The 17,280-nt window shown below is 34.9% G+C and overlaps 1 protein-coding gene across 1 annotated transcript in view; it reads left to right on the top strand.

The window, feature by feature from the left end:
• The first annotated feature begins 3,113 nt into the window (after nucleotides 1-3,113).
• TMEM244 (transmembrane protein 244) overlaps nucleotides 3,114-17,280 on the top strand; it is a 48,483-nt gene continuing 34,316 nt past the window's right edge. The window contains exons 1-4 of the mRNA XM_019628836.1: nucleotides 3,114-3,172; nucleotides 5,324-5,397; nucleotides 8,909-9,034; nucleotides 10,583-10,620. Coding sequence (XP_019484381.1) covers nucleotides 3,153-3,172; nucleotides 5,324-5,397; nucleotides 8,909-9,034; nucleotides 10,583-10,620 — 258 coding nt within the window. The 5' untranslated portion in view covers nucleotides 3,114-3,152. The remainder of the gene's footprint in view (nucleotides 3,173-5,323; nucleotides 5,398-8,908; nucleotides 9,035-10,582; nucleotides 10,621-17,280) is intronic.

Below are 17,280 nucleotides of genomic sequence, written 5' to 3'. Positions count from 1 at the left end.
CTTATTATAAAACTTCTATAATAAAAACAGTGTGATATTGATTCATGGAAAGATAGAAAGACAGAGAGACCAATGGAAGATAATAGAAAGCTCACAAATAAACAAAAATGCATATGGAAATATAGTGATGACATCGTTAGAATGCTAGGTTGTGACAGAGAACAATGAAGTACAAAGAAAAGGATGGGGATATGTAAAATAAACACTGGAGGTATCTTATAGTTGCTAAGGTGAGTTAAGTTTGGAACAATTTTAGCATCAACAATTATGATACTAATGCATTTTAATGTATAGAAAATAAAAAAGACCATAGGTTATCCAAAGTAGATAAATAAGCAATAAATACAAGTTCAAAGGTAAGACGGAAACTCTCTTCATAGAAGTATAGATATATAGATATAGATATAGATATACATGAAAAAATAAAATGATAAAAATCACCATTTTACAACACTAATGTACATAATTGATTTATACAAGGTATGCGTATAAATGGATAGATATTAAAACTAAGGGGTAAAAAGTTTTTGGGGAACAAGATATCCACATAGTCTCAAGTTCCACCCCATAGATTACTTGTGAATTACAAAGGTTATGTAGTATAATTAAAATAGAGGGATCTGACAGATGTCACCTTTACCAAGTGATCAAACTGACTATCAGCAATAATGAGACAAAATGATATTATGTGTCTCCTCATACCAATGGGCAATATACAATGTTACCCATATAGAAGTCTTCCTTAAAGAATCTAATCACGAGGAAACCAGCAGACAAATTCAAAGTATGACACTAAAGACAGATGGCAACCAAACGTAACATGTGAAAATTTAGTTGATTCTCGAATTCTCAGATTTCTTAGGACAACTAAAGAAGTCAGCATATGGGCTCTACATAAATAATATTTTCTATCCATACAAAATTTCTTGTGTATGGTAATAGTTTTGTGGTTATATGTCAAATTAACATGTCCTACACCTTAAACTTACACAATTTTCTATGTCAACTATATATCAATAAAAATTGCAAAAAAAACCCCAAAAAACAACAACAATGGGTGTGTAATACTCTAGCCCAGTAGGGGGGGTGAAGAAGAGAACAGATATGTGAGCTAGTAAAGAAACAAAATTAACAAGTTGTGGCAGTTAAAGGAGAGAGGGAAATCGACTTTATCTCCCAATTGGACTAGATTGACAATAGGAGGAAGAGCAAGACCAAGTCAAAATGACAGAATGGTAACTGATAATCTAGCTCAGTGCTGCCCAATAGAAATATAATGCAAGCCACATATATAATTTCAAATTGTCTACTAGCCACATTCATAAAAATAAAAAAATGGGTGAAACTAGTTTTAATAACATATTTTAACCCAATATATCCAACATATTATACTACTTCAACATGTAATAAATATTAAAAATTATTAATGAGATATTTTATATTATTGTTTATACTACATGTCAGGAAGGCAGAGTGTATTTTACTTACAACATATCTCAATTTGGGCTAGATACTTTTTAAGTGCCCAATAGCCGTGTGTGGTTAACGGCTATCTTGTTAGATGGCACAGCTCTAACCATTGCCTTCCTTCCAGCCTCATACTCTTGACCCTGCCCCATATTTGATAGTCTATATTTACTATTTTTTTACACAGTGTTATATGTCAAATATATTTCAATAAAAATGATAAAATAAATTTTAAAAGAAAGAATGAGGATAGGAGGAGACTAAGGGTCATGAAAGACAGGACATTACAGGACAAAGCAGGGATAAGAATAATGGGTAGAGAGAGAAGAGAGTTGGTGGGCAAAGAGGAGTCTACAGGCAAAGAGTAGGAGGGGCTAAGGATGGTGCGGTGGGGAGGCTGTGGGATTCTGAAGGTGCCAGAACCCTGTAGTCCTGGTTTCCAAGGTCCTTCTTAGGCCCAACAGTCCAACCATTTTTAGATAGTTGAAAGAAGTAAGTTCTTGGTAAAGCTGCAAATTTGATCCATTTTGAGCCAGTTGGTCATGGAGTGCTCTGTACTCCCCATCTCTTCTTGCCTCTAGTAGAGGACTCCTTCTGTACCCAGGCCAATTAAAAGATTTGGTGAACTTGGTGAATTGGTAATCCAGAGAAAATGAATAATCCTGAAGCATTAAAGTGTTGGCTGAACAAGATGACTTTTAAATAGATTCAAAAGGGAAAAGAATAAACTGAAAAACTCCCATGTGACATGCTGACATTTTTATCATATTCACAAGAATATATTTTAAAAGATTAATAGTAAGGTTCAACACAGTTTCAATTGTTTATTGACTTTTTGAATGTTTATTTGTGTGAACTTCCTATTTATATACTTTGTCTATTTTCCATTGGTTTGTGTGTCTTTATTTGTATGCATTTATATGTTGTAAATATCAATCATTTGCCTGTGATACAGGTTGCAAATATTTTCTTCTATTACCTGGCATTTAAGTCTTTAATCCATTTCAAGTTTATTTTGGTGTTTGGTACAAGACTGGAATCTAATGGGGTTTTTCTATCTGGAAGTTAAAGAACTTTCACAGCACTGTTTGTTGAATAATCCCTGGGTCCCCAGTTACCTGCAATGCTCCCTTCCTAGGTCTCATATGTGGTAAGGTCCAATTTAGGATCATCTCTTGTGTTTTAACCAACTGTTCTGTGAATTCTTACACCAAGATTAATTAATGTTGTGTTATTGTATATTTTTGTTCACACTTTTCAAAATTTGTTAGCCATCCTCATATTTTTGCTATCATGACAGCTGAGATTTAGAATCATTTTGTCAAATAAAAAAATAAATATTGCGATTTAGGACGTATGTGGTAGTAAATGGAGGGTAAGTCATACAGATTAATATACCGCATTAATCCTTGGTGCAAATGTGCAATATGCCATCCTCTCCAGTCAGCGACACTTTCATTGTGCCCTTTGAAGTCCTTCCCACCCCAAGGTTTCTCCAAGCAAAGCAAGAGTAGCCAACACTCTCTAGCAGTCATTCATCATCTTCTGTTCGTCAGGCTTGTTGCCAGCAGCCGTGTGAAGAAGCCCAGGCTCTTGGAGCTCATGCCTGTCTTCTCTGCAGGTTGCTTTGCAGAACCTTCTTATATGTGTCATCCTCTTCTACACTGTACTGTGCAGTTCTGGGCATGGCCTGCAGGGTGCTCACGTAAGTAGCACGTTGCCTTCAAACAGAAATAAAAAGCTAAGGTTGAATATGACAGGAGTTAATACTTAATTGACATGTCTTTATGGAATAGAGGATGCAGATTTTTTAATTGCATATTTTATTAATTTTTTCAAGTAAAAATAAGCAAACATGTCATCTTTGAAAATGATAAAAGTATAAATTACGAAATGAAGCGCGTAGAGCCAGGCAGGATTGTTCCCTTTACCTCTGGAGGATGGTCATGGAAAGAAGGGGAAGCTTTCTCCCTGGGCTGGCACTGAATCAGAGGGCATTTAAGCTAGAAGGGAAGTTACAGAGAATCTACATCCATGCAATTTAAATATTTTGGGGGTATAAATACTGGAAATAGCTTTGGACTGCAAGTAAGGAGGTCTGCATTCTGGCCCAGGTTCTTACTATCTTTCTGGATCATCTTGACCAAGCCATAGAGCATCTCTTATTTCAGTTGTCTTCACTGTCAAGTGGAGGTCATAAGCCAAAAGAGGGTTATCATGAGGACAAAGTAATACATATACTTTTTAACAGCATTCTTTTTTTTTAATTAAAGTTTATTGGGGTGACAATTGTTAGTAAAGTTACATAGATTTCAGGTGTACAATTCTGTTAATACATCATCGATATATCACATTGTATGTTCACCACCCAGAGTCAGTTCTCCTTCCATCACCATATATTTGATCCCTTTTACACTCATTTATGATCCCCCTCCTCCTCTCCCCTGATAACCACTAAACTATTGTCTGTGTCTATGAGTTCTGTTTCTTCATTTGTTTGTCTTGCTCCTTTGTTGTTTTCAGTTTTATATCCCACGTATCAGTGAAATCATATGGTTCTCTTACTTTTTTCTGTCTGACTCATTTTGCTTAGCATAATAATCTCAAGGTCCATCCATGTTGTCACAAATGGTATTATTTCACCTTTTCTTATGGCAGAATAGTATTCCATTGTGTATATATACCACATCTTCATTATTCAGTCATCTATTGTAAGGACACTTGTTGTTTCCATGTCTTGGCCACTGTAAAAAAAGCTGCAATGAACACCAGAGCACATATATCTTTATGGATAAATGTTTTCAGATTTTTTGGGTAGATACCCAGGAGAGGGGTTGCTGGGTCATATAGTAATTCTATTCTTTATTTAAGTGTGAGGTATTTTTTTCAGGTAATTTGTCTTGCTGTGGTTGAATTTTGTCTTTACAAATTTATGTTGCCAATGCAAAGATTTCCTTGAAATATATTATGTATATTTACAAAAGTTTCCTAGAAACTGATTGTTTATACAATTTAATTTTATTGTGTAAGCAAAGAGTTAAGGCCTTTACAAGTTTAATCTGCAAATTAGTGCCCAAAATAATTATACTGACTTCTGCAATGAGAGGAATGCTATGAAGCTTGCTTGCAGGAAAACTCACTGAGGAAGCTTCTGGTGCTGACACACAGTCTTAGCTGTTGCTTGGGACCAGAGATGGTGAGGCTGTGCCTAGAGCAGGGAATGAATAGCTGAGACTCTACAGGGCTCACTGAACATGGGCTTTCAAGGGTTCTTAGTTAATGAGAGTCAGAGGCAAGGAATTCGAAGTAAGTGGCGTTAAAGCTCCAGGAGACAGCTAATTGAGGGATCAGCTGCACACAACTACCAAGTTGGGCACAGCAGAAGATGTTTACTTCATAGATTCAGATTTTAGAACAGGAAGAGATCTCAGAAATTAATCGTGCAATTTACAGATAAGAAACTAAAGCCCAGAGAGTTTCAGGGACTTGACTAAATTCTCAGTTAACAACACCTTCAAGATTAACACCCAGATCTTGCTTCCAAACCTATGCTCTTGCCATAGTGTTAGGTTCTCCTCCCACACTTGATGGGAGGGACTTCCAAGATTACAGCTGAGGTCTCTAATACAATGAGGTACACTTGGTCGACGAGGAGGACTAAATTAGACAAAGAAGACAATGTGGATAAAGAGGTTATTTGGCTGCCATCCATGTGAGTGAATTTTCAAATGTGCCACCAAATGAGTAGAGTTAATGATTCATCATTGTACTTGAAGAGCAATGTGCCAAAACTTGATGTGCAAATTGATGAGCTGGATACTCCCAAGTAAACTATTTTCATTTGTAACATCTTCAGGGTGTATGAGTTGGATGTCCTGGCGCCATTTGATTTCAAAACAAAGCCCTCATGGCTCAACACAAATTATAAAGGTAATTGATTTTAATTCTCAATCTTTGTCAGTTAGTGAACTAAATGCCTCCAAAAATCAAAATCGTTTTTGTTTTATAATATTTTTAAAAATACCAGGCCTTCTTCTTGGCCAACTGTATCTTATACTTGACTTCAAAAATTAATGTGAGAAAGTGCCATCCAACTTTTTAAAGTGGCTGTTCCTAAAAGATAAAACAGGATGGAATAAGTGAACAGTATTCTTATATAAATTTTTATTTAGTGGTAGTATGGGTCCATTTTTATGCATTAAATATTTTTCAAAAAAGGAGGAATGGCTTAATGTACTAGTGTAAAAATTGTTCGTGAGATGTGAAATGGAAAATGAAGAGTACAAAAGAGTTTGTATAAGTATTCATTATTATAGAATAGAGTAAAATCAATCGTGTCAATGGTAAGAAACCTGGAGAATTATGCAAAAAACTGTTATTCCCCAGCTGGGATGACAGAGGTCTTTCATTTTCCGATTTGCACATTTCTGCTTAGTTTGATATTTCTCTCCCAAAATAGTATAAAACTTGTTGCAAAGAAAAAATGATAAGAAAGAATATATTAAGAAAAAAATTTCCCTTTTAAATTTATAATTTTTGTTGAAGAATAACGATTAATACATATTATGTTCATAAGTCTTATGTATGTTAATAACACCAATTGCTATTAAATATATGTCACACATACTTGTTTTGGAGGGATTCATGGTGAGTTTGCCCCATCTTTAGAAAAATAAGATTTTAATGTCATTTTTTGTTATAAAATAATACAGGTAAATTAATGAAAGCTTATTAAATACCTATAAGTAGAAAAGAGGGGGAAAAAAAGAAAATCAATTCCAAACTCTCTTTCTAAATATCATTATTCTTATCATTTCTGTTAAATTTCTTCCTGCTTATTTTTAATAAATTGTGGATTCTTTAAACATTACAATTCTTTAGAAAACCACTGGATATCTTTTTTTGGAACATATATACAAACATACAAAAATGGCCTAAAGCTAAAGAAATCAGATATGAGTTGTATGGGAATCTCGGTCAGCTAGAACTACTGAATTCAAACAAAAACCTTCAGAACAACCTCCCCAAATGTGTAACCTTGTTTGGTGCCATTATTGACTCAATTTTGGATAGACAAAGAATATGGTAAGACTAGAGACTTTCATTCTAATGAGATACAAGAGGTCTAACATTCTATCTTAACTTTCCATGCACTTCCCCATTGAAGATCAAATTGCTTTATTTTCTACCAAGACTATCCACACATGATAAGGAAATAGTCACAGTAAAGAGTTAAGATTGGTGTGTGTGTGTGTGTGTGTGTGTGTGTGTGTGTGTGTGTGTGTGTGTNTTGGTGTGTGTGTGTGTGTGTGTGTGTGTGTGTGTGTGTGTGTGTGTGTTGGGTAGGGGGAGATGTTTCAAATTCAACTGTTATCATTTAATTCTTGCCTTTGGGTTAGCCAATGAAAGATAAGACAATGACACAGGTTTATTGCACAGGGCTGGGTTTTACATGGCAGAGAGTAGTAAAGATCCCCAGGATGCCTGGCACAGTTTACATCGTCCTTTCCTCTCACAAAATACTAACATTCATGCAAAGATATCAATGAGCCCTTAGTCTATTAGATATTTAATTGTGGGCTTGGGAAGATAAGTGCAGTAACTCTTCAAGGTTGTTACTTTGAGAATCTAGACTTGTTTAATCTTGGAGATAAAATGTGAGAGTAATCTTAGAGCCTTAGGCATGTATTTAAGGTCAGGTTTCTTGTCTTTTTAAGTAATTTTGTCTCCCAAATCCAGGTTAAGGAAGCACACTGAAAAGTGTGTGTCTTTCTTGGCATTGAAGAGAACAGATTGCAAATTGCATTCATTTTAAATTAAAATCTTCCCAACAATTTTTTTGAGGTAGATAAGATAAGTACTTCATTTCCCCGTTTATAGAGAAGTAAACAGACTGACCCAGAGGTTAAAATCCTGCTCAAGGTCTTATAACTCTGAAGCTATAAGGCAAGACTAGAACACTGATATCCTGACTTCAAATTTTGTGCTACTTCTTTTAAATCATGCTTTTCTCAGATCATAAACAAAGCATAAGACTTCTCTATCAATATATGCAAATGCAGTTTGTTCAAGACTAAAATCACTATTTCTGAGCAGCTGCAAGTTAACCTATAAAATGTGTAAATGCTGATAAAAAAAAAGCCATCTCTATTTCTCTGTAATAATGTGAGCCCCACATGTTCACTGATGGAGGTATGAGTGGAAATGAGGTGGGAAGAGTGGTTTCAATGATACAGCTGTACAGTTGCTTCTACAGCCTTGATTTTAGGGGGCAGGGCATGGTGAAATGAACCATATTCCCCTACTATAGAAAAAGAGCTGGTACGAATTGTCCATTCAACTTTTGAAACCTTTTGAGTTCAATTAAATAGAACTAAGGAGGAATAAGTGTGAAGCCTTTTAAAAAGATGGCACCTGGGACTTGCTTATCTGGTGAGTGTCTTGCTCACCAATCACTCGCTGGTTTGCTGGTTAATAAATCACTTCTGCATAATAGGACCTAATGTGATTATTTTACATTTTTGCTTTAAAAAAATATATGGAGCTTGCCTGTACAAATGTATCAATTCCTGAATTATATGAACATACCAGTCATTTGATGTGTTTTAAAAGGAAAGAAAGGTAACTTTTATGAAAGTGATATCATTACAAAGGGGCCTTGGTGGTCTATTGTCACTTTAAAGTTTGATGGATCTCTTCTTTGAAATCACTATAGTCTTAAATAGCCACATTAAAGGCAAAATCAAAAGGTTGACCCTTCACAAGTTCATGGCTCTTAGAGATGTGTGGTCCTGACCTGTATGTGGTCCTGGCTCCTTATCCATGTTCAGGGAAACCGCTTTGACAACTGATGGATTTAGAAGAGTGTCTCCATCCGTATGAGTCACTTATGAGACTTACTTTCATCCATTTTACCGGTTATGTTTCCCAGATGACAATGGTATGTTCCCAGAGCGTGTCATTTCATTACAAAGACACTAAATAACTTATTTCCAAGTTAAGCAATGATTGGTACTAAAGAAATGTTTATAAGTTCAGTAAACTTTTACATTTTTTGTTTATTTCTAAAAACTCAGAACTGAATTTTTCATTAGTTTTTAATACATCTTAAAAGTGAGATTTGCAATCCAATTACAGATCAGCATGTGTTGGTTATGTTGTAACATTTCTTTATTGTATTTTACCTTCTAAAATGGTAAGTATAAAGAATATGAAACGGAAATTATATGTTGTTATTCTTCTATAAGTCTGAGTATTAATAAGAGATGGAATAGTTTAAAAGTTCTTATCCAAATTTGAGGATTGCTAAGAGAAGAAACATTTAAACAATCTTACCAAAATTGTTTTGCAGAATAAGTTGTCATGGTCCTGTTACTAGCTGTACTTCAGAATTATTAGTTACTCTAATCCCCCAAAATTATATTCTTCCTTTTATTTGCAGTTCTTTTAGTCTCCATGGAGGTCACCTACTTTGTTTGTGGATTAGTTTTTATTCTGGTTGTAGAAGAATGGGTTTGGGATTATGCTATTTCAGTAATTATTCTTCATGTTGCCATCACCTCAACTGGTAAGCAAAATATAATAATGGAAACAAAATGTATTAAATCTAATGTTGTACACAAATCACTTTGTAAGAGTACAATTTTGTTGTATGCATATTGGTCTTTGATGGCTAAATAAAAACTGGTGAAAGTTCTTTACCCCTTCCCCTCACTCATCCTTCCTCATCAGGTTCTTTTACCACTTCCTCAGCAAGGTATTGCTTACCTGTATCTTCCAATTCAAAACTGTACTGAAATATAAGTGTTTGCTATTCTCCTTTCACATTCAATTTTCATCAACTTGGACAGGGTTTGCCTGTGTCAGGAATACTTTTTCCACAAAATCCTTCCTTGAGGTAGAAATTGACCAAAGATTGGGAAATAAAACCCAAGGAAACCTGTATTGGCAGGCTTGCTAACGTCCCAACACCAGTTAGTTACTGTAACAAGATTACTGGTTTCTTAGACGAGGGTTTTTATTTCTACCTGTGATCTTGGGAATCAGAAGAAAATAGATTCAAATTCTAGACCCCTTTTTTTTTACCAGATGTGTCATCTTAGGCAAGTCAAAACATTGTTTACATGACTTGCTTCCTCTACAAAATGGGGATACCTAATGAAGTTTCAGTGAGAATCAGAAATTTTTTGACAGTGTCTAGCATATAATTTCTGAGTAAATGACAGTTTCATCCATTTCTTTAAAATTTACTCTTCATTGTAACTTTTTATCCCTTGTCTTTTATTACTTTAAAAAAAGCATACTAGTCAAAGTATGGGTGGTAATCAACCACAAATTATAATTCAAAGTTATTAGTATTTATTAACTATTTAAATCACTCATACTTTCAGCACCCTGGTCTATTGATGGTATAATCAATCTTCAACTTAAGAACACACAATTTCCAATTAAATCACTACATCCCAGCATCACTGCTATTAGACAATGCCAGTATATCAGTCTCCTAGCATCCATTTCCTGAGACACAAACATTTTTAATAACTTCGAGAACCACTGAACCCCCACCATCTCAAATTCGCTATTTTACTTTGGGGCTTCAGTTTTCCTGGAAGACAGTCATAGCATATTCACAAAAGCCTTGGGGCATAAATTGGCTCAGTCTTCAAGGTTGAGATAGACAACAGGTCCTGGACAAATTACAAGTTAATTGTCTAATGCATGACACATAGAAAATGCTGAACAAATATTGTTCCATAGAATTGAGTTCAGAGTGAAGTGGCTCAGAAGTCCAGATAGAGACAGGCATTAAGGATTCAGGATGGTCTTAGGACCACTTTGGCTGCATATCACTTCAAACCAAAGTTGCGAGCTGCCCTGAAAACCTGAAAATTTATAACATCATTTCTAGGAAAGAAGTTTCAAATATCTGACTTAACAAATGACCTTTTCAGACTATGACTTAAGTACAAATTTGGGGGTACCTGGTTTCATGAATGTGAATGAAATTTCCCTGTTGTATGTGGATATGATTTGACCAAACAGGAGTATTTATTTCTTCATGAGTTAAAAAAAAAATCTGTGTTTTTGAAAATGAACACCTTTTTCTCTATTGCAGTTATGCTGGAATTCCCCTTGACATCACATTGGTGGGCTGCTTTATATATATATATATATATACATGTATATATGATACCTATATGTATTATACACACATGTGGATAACATAAATATATAAATATATATTTATAGATAAACCAGGGGCATAACACCTTTTATTTAGGTGGATCAGGTAATTGGACCAGAAGACTGCTCAAGGGCTTTAAAATTACCGGGAATAATACACTGGATATATATTTGTGACATATTCTTTTGGTTCTCTTTCCCCATGAATGGCATTACTGTCTTTATATAGTAGCACAAGTAGAAGATAAACTATTTCATTTCACTTCAATTTTTCTGCCTACGAATTGAATAGCTGAATTCATCAGTCATATATCTAGTAAGAAACTTAACCAAGTGCAAGTGGACTTTTTCTTTACATTAAACCAGATTTTTGACCCCAAAATATTTTTAGGCTTCCTCTTTTCAGTGAATTTGATAATAATTTTAATCTAATTATGGTCATTATTAGTGATGAGAAATGGAAATGGAGAACGTTACCACATTCTTTTCCCTCAAGTCTACCTATCTGTTTATTACACAAACAAATGGCAGGTCTCAAGAGCTCAAAGAAGAATGGAGAATTATGCATTCCTTGGCATGTGCTTTGGCTTCATTGCCTTTGAATTTCAGAGTATTAAGAGCTCCTCACCATTAATTTGATGGAACCATGCACCTATTGTTCCCTGAAGGAAGTTCTGAATTTCAACAATTTGCCAGCACAGAATATATACCTCCTCTCTCTCAGCTGAATCCATAAACTACTCTATTTCAAATGCGATGTCAGTTTCAGAGACATTATCTTAGTCATGACAATTGTTCTTATTCATAATCTCAGCAATGAATTATTCATTATTGGTAGTTAACCAAAACTTCCCTTTCATTACTTGCAGGATCCAGCTTAATTTCAATGCTTTGCAGAGGCCAGACTTTAGCATACTGTTTGTTCAAAGACAACTTTATCTATCCAGATCTGGATGATTATGAACAGAATGATTGAATTAATTTACCTCCGACTTCCTATATTATTATATACATGGTATCACAGCTAAATTGTATTTTTTGTTCATACCTATATTCAAGGTTTAATTGATTCAGGGATACTTTCTAACTATAAAAAGAAAAATGAGGAAAGTTAATGGCGAGCAGGAGAATCCTACTAAAGAATTCATGAGCAAAGTGTTGTAGACCCAGAAAATGCCGTGTTTCCCAAAGCATATTCCGTAGAACATCAGTTCTGAAGGATGTTAATAGTGCCATGCAATGAAAATCGAAGTTGCATATTTAAGCATATTTGTGGAATCCTGGGTGAAAGTAAAATAGACTTATTTATTTCAGGATTTCCTAAAATCTTTAATCATACGTATGAACAAGGCATCTCTAAACAGCAGTATACCTTGTACACTGTTTCTCAAACACATTCGACCAGGGGCACACTTCAGAAAATGCTGATGTATCATGGGGAAAGTATAACACAGAAGAGGGCAGATTTAAAATCAGGTTTAGATTCTATTATTCTCCCATAATATTTGTTTCTGTGTTAGAGAATGTCTTATGAAATTATTGCCTTTTTAAAAATATTAGAATCTATTTCTTTCCTTAGGCTGTGGTCTTCTAACACAGTGCATCTCAAAATTTAATGTGCACTTGAATCACCTGGGGATCTTGCTGCAATGCAGGTTTTGGTTTAGAAGAGCTCGGTGGAGCACGGACGTCTATATTTCTACAATTCCTGGAAAATGCCTGTGTTGTCGGTCCATGTGCCACACTTCAAGTAGCAGCATCTCAGTGGTTGGGGCCATATGTGTTTTAGGTTGTATAACTCCATACTGCCAGTTTTATGTTTTATATATCATTGTTATTCAATAAATGCTTGTTGAATTGGATTAAAACAGGTGACTTAAATTTATATAACTGTCTTAAATTAAATCTTTTTAAAAATTAAAATACTTTTTTTTTTTTTTTTAAGTGAGCCATTCTGCCACCTGTTGGCAGCTCAATGGCAGCTCAGCTCGGGCGGGGACTTGAATCGCAGTTGCTCAGAGCTCAAACTCTTGAGTGAGCTCTTAACCAACTGAGCCACTTGGCCAGCCCTAAAGCTAAAATATCTCCTGATATAAAAGAAGAGAATACCATGGTTACACTAAAATATAAGCATAGGAAAAAGGACAGGAAAGTAGCACACACATCCCCTGCATGCTCTATACACTAATGTGCTGGGAAACAATTAGAAAATAAACAAAACCATCTTTAGAATTTTTTCCTAGATGACTCTTTTTACCCTAAAAATTTATTTCTTCCATATAGATATGCATTCAACCACTCAGAAATGTCATGCTAATTGTATGTCATCCAGGTGACCTTCTAAAAACTACTTTGTGGTGATCAGTTACTGGCTAGATAATTTAAGCTTCTCACGTATACATAATTATGAAAATAATGGCATCGTCTCTCTTGCTTCTTTCTCACATTGACTTATTCACACAAACCTTTGTCTTCCACCCATTATTTTCATTCTTCCTGTCAATTTCCTCCAAATGTTTGGTCATAGAAGTTTCAAAATATGTAACTCATCTAAATCAGTCAAAGTATTGTAAATTCCAATTAATAATATATTTTTTTTCATCTTTAAAGGAAGGCAGAATAGGGTAACTATGAAAGGGTCAGCGTTATGATCTTTCATTTCCCAATTAACACCCATTGGCAGCACTCAGAAAAAGCATCAGTGATAAAACAAAACTCGATCCTGCTCTATGAAAAATGTAAATATTGAACAAATCATGAATACACTGATGAGAAAGTCTGTCCCTATAGAAACTCACACACATAGAAGAAATTTACAGAAAAAATAAACTGCCTAAATAAATTTGACAATTAAAAAAAGCTGGTTGATTAAATACTTTTTTAATATAATGAGAATTAAGTTACACTAGTAAATTAGAATAACAATCTCTCCAGACTCAGAAAACCTTAATGCCTTGTCATTTGTGGTGTAGCTTAATTAGCATGTTTATTTCCAGGATTAGGAATCCATCTGCTCAGGTAATTACTATTGTGTTAATCCTTCTCTTTATTTTTTCTGCTGATCACAAGAATAACTTGTGGTTTTCTTCTTTTACTCATTAAAATGATTATTATTACCTACTTGAAGATGCCACTTGACAAAAATTAAAAATACAATTAAAAATATATATTTGCTTTAAAAATAGTGTGGATCAGACATGAACTATTATTCATTTTTGTTTTTAGTGCCTTAAACTATATATAAACTCACAGTCCAAGAGCCATGCCCATTTAATTTACTTTTCTAGTGTCTCACACAAATCATAAATTGGTAAAATCCTATGTGGTATTTTGATGCATATTTTTTAGGCAGGGCTGATACTATTTTCATATTTTTTAGAAAAGATAATACTTTTATGCTATGCATAACTTTTTCATAAATTTTCTTTAAAGTTATATCATTATCATTTTATAATGTAAACCAACTTACATATTCCTTTAATAATGTTTACTTAAAATAATTATTTTCCAAATGAATGAACAGTATCATAGTATCTTTGTATCCTTACTTCTACTGACAATGAACAATGATCAGTTCATTGGATTAGTTTTATATCTGTAGTCTAAATATTAGGCTCTTATCTAAAATTTTGTGGGTTTTGTTCAACTAATTCTCTTAGTAACTGAACTGATAAATTCAAAAGCTGTTTGGTACCACTCTAAAGCTGTAGAGATTATCATATACAAGTGACAACATATGACTATATACTGTGAGATAGAAAATTCTATGACAAACATCCTAAGGAAAAACAGAGGCACTTCCTAAATTTATTGTTCCATAAACTTTAGAAACCTGAATTGCTAGGCAAACAAATCTATAGCAAAAGCATCCATAGATAGGGCTGTGGTAAAAATCTCAGAAAAGAGAGGAAATACAATTTGGTTCAGATGGAGGAAATATAATTTTTCAAAAGAAAATTTCTACTACAAAGAAAGGCCTCATAAAAGATGGAAAAATGTGTGACTATTTCACAATTGTAATTGAGGAAAATAAAGTTACAATTTTTCCAAGTGTTATGCCTTATTTATCTTAGCTGTTTCTTCTAGATTTTCCTGTATTCCATCTAAATGTTCCTGGTAGTTCAATAACAAGGGGGCCAAATCATCTTAAAAACAAGAATTAATTATTATCTGACTTCCTTTTGGGTGAAGAATATTCCCCCTCCCCCTTTTGCTCAATATTTCAAACAGGAAGGCCACTTGCCACTATATGGCTTAAGGAGTAATGGATATTCCCACAAGATCTTCCTTTAATTGCTAAGGGTAAAATATTATTACAGTAGAGAAAATTGGCAGATACAACCTTAGACAAATGATCAAAGTTAACATTGTTAGTACTGGGACAAAGCAATAGCATGTCACTCCTATATGATGCATTGGGAAGAACCCAGCATTGTTTCTGTGGCATTCCTGCCAAAAGTGAATAGTCTGAATCTAAGCTCAAGAATACATGAAATAAACCCAAAGTTAGGGACATCCTACAAAATAATTGGGGTGTACTTTTCCAAAATGCCAATATCGTAGAATTCAGAGAAAGATTCAGAAATTTTTTCAGATTAAAGAAAATTTAAAAGGCACAATCTGGGAATTTTTTTTTTTTTTTTTGCTTATGAAGAACATTATTGGGACAATTGACAAAATCTCAATAAATTAGATAATTGTATTGCTTCAAATCACTATTAAAGAATTCCTTGTTTTTAGAAAATATTCACTAAAATATTTAGGGGAAAGAGGGCATTGTATCTACAATTTATCCTTAAGTGGTTCAGAAAAAAAAATTGATATGTATGGTATATGCTTACACAACCACACACACACAGAGAATCAAAAAAGGGTAAAACAGCTATAGAAAGTGATAACATTTTGGGAATCTAGATGAAGGGTACACGAAGGGAATGCTTTGTACTATTCTTACAATGGCTGGCAGGTGGGAGGGCAGATTCGAGTTCAGGTTGGGCGCCAATGCTTTTTGGGAACCAAAATACAAACCAAGAACCCTACGCTGAGGAAGGGGTCCTCCTTCTGTGTTTCCAGTGCAGTTTCCCATCATCGTATTTGCCGCATTTGAAATTGCCACTGAAGTCGTCAGTACATATGCTTGTCTTGTATACTAGATTCAAGCAACTTAAAGGCAGAGTCTGTGCCATTTATTGGACAAGTACGTATTGAGGCTGGTTTGTGCCAGGCATTGTTTTAGGGGCTGTAAATACATCAGTGAACTGTTCTCAGACAAAAATCTGATCCTTATGGAGCATACTTATATCATCACCTAGCACAGTGCCTGGAATATAATAGGTTGTCAGTAATAAATGAGGAAATATTCAGTTGTAATGGACACTTGTAGTGATTAGGAGGAAAGGCTGCAGGGTCATGGGCATTCAGGGACCCAAGGTGCTCAACTCAGACACACTGGAAACTAGGCATAGGTCAAAAGACATGCCAGTCCCGATGATGGCGCTCCAGGTCTAATATTTTTGGGACTGCCTCTGGATTTGGAGGCTGTTTCTGCAGGATAAAATTTTTGCCCCCAAGAGCTGGGGAGTGCTCTACGAATTGAGGGGCAGTACTCAATACATTATAGGCTTGCTGTATTTTGCAGAGTTGAATGTCAGCAATAGGAGGGGATATTACAATAGAAAGCATGTACTCTCTCACTTCTAGGTCTTTAGAAATGTTGTTTCTTGTACCAGGATGATTCACAACGCACCATGCCTTTTATCTTTACCCAGCCCCTTTCTCTGAAGCTACATAAGCTCATCCTTGGCCTGAATAACTCAGCTTGGTTTCAGCTCGGATGTCCCTTCCTTCAGGAAAACCTGTTATGCCTTCCTCATATCAGACCCCTTCTGGGCATTCACACAGCTCCCTAATGTTTCCCCATCAAAACATTTGCCACATTGCATTGGAATTGGCTACATTCCTTAATACATTATAACCTGTGAGACTGGAAATAAGTCTATCTTGTGTCCTAGACTCTAGTACAGTAGGTATGCTAAAATCAGTGCCAATAAATACTTACTAATTGAAAAATCTAATTCTGATTTATAAATACATTCTCAAACCACAGAGGGAAGCATATTTAATTTTCTAAAGGATTAGTTTTCAACCTGCCTCTTGGAACCCTGGGCATTCCATGGAGATTCTTAGGGAGAGAACAGTGGGAGAACCAGGGAGGTGGAGTGGAAAGCTCAACTTTTTACTGCTTTGTGTACTAAAGGATTTTTTGGTTTTCTAAAGCTATGCCCTTGTATATTCCAATACAGGACATGTGTGCACAAAGCTGAATCCTCATCTGGGCTACATGAATGGTATATTAGTTTCCTATTTCTGCTATAACAAATTACCATAAACTTAGTGGCTTAAAACAACACAAATTCATTATTTTGGTTCTGGAGGTCAGAAGTCTGAGACAAGCCTCACTGGGCTAAAATCAAGCATGAGGATGTGGACATCTTTGGGGACTATTGTCCAGCCTTCCACACATAGGCTTCCTAATGTATGTGAACATGTGCATTTTCTTGAATGCACATTGTCAGAAAGATGAAAGCCCGCATTTTCCAAAAATTATCAAAATGGGTCATGGGCCCTGCT

This window comes from Hipposideros armiger, unplaced genomic scaffold (genome assembly GCF_001890085.2).
Source record: "Hipposideros armiger isolate ML-2016 unplaced genomic scaffold, ASM189008v1 scaffold_811, whole genome shotgun sequence".
NCBI lineage: Eukaryota > Metazoa > Chordata > Mammalia > Chiroptera > Hipposideridae > Hipposideros > Hipposideros armiger.
Note: the sequence above shows the minus strand (reverse complement) of the source record. Positions and strands in the feature narration are given on the sequence as shown.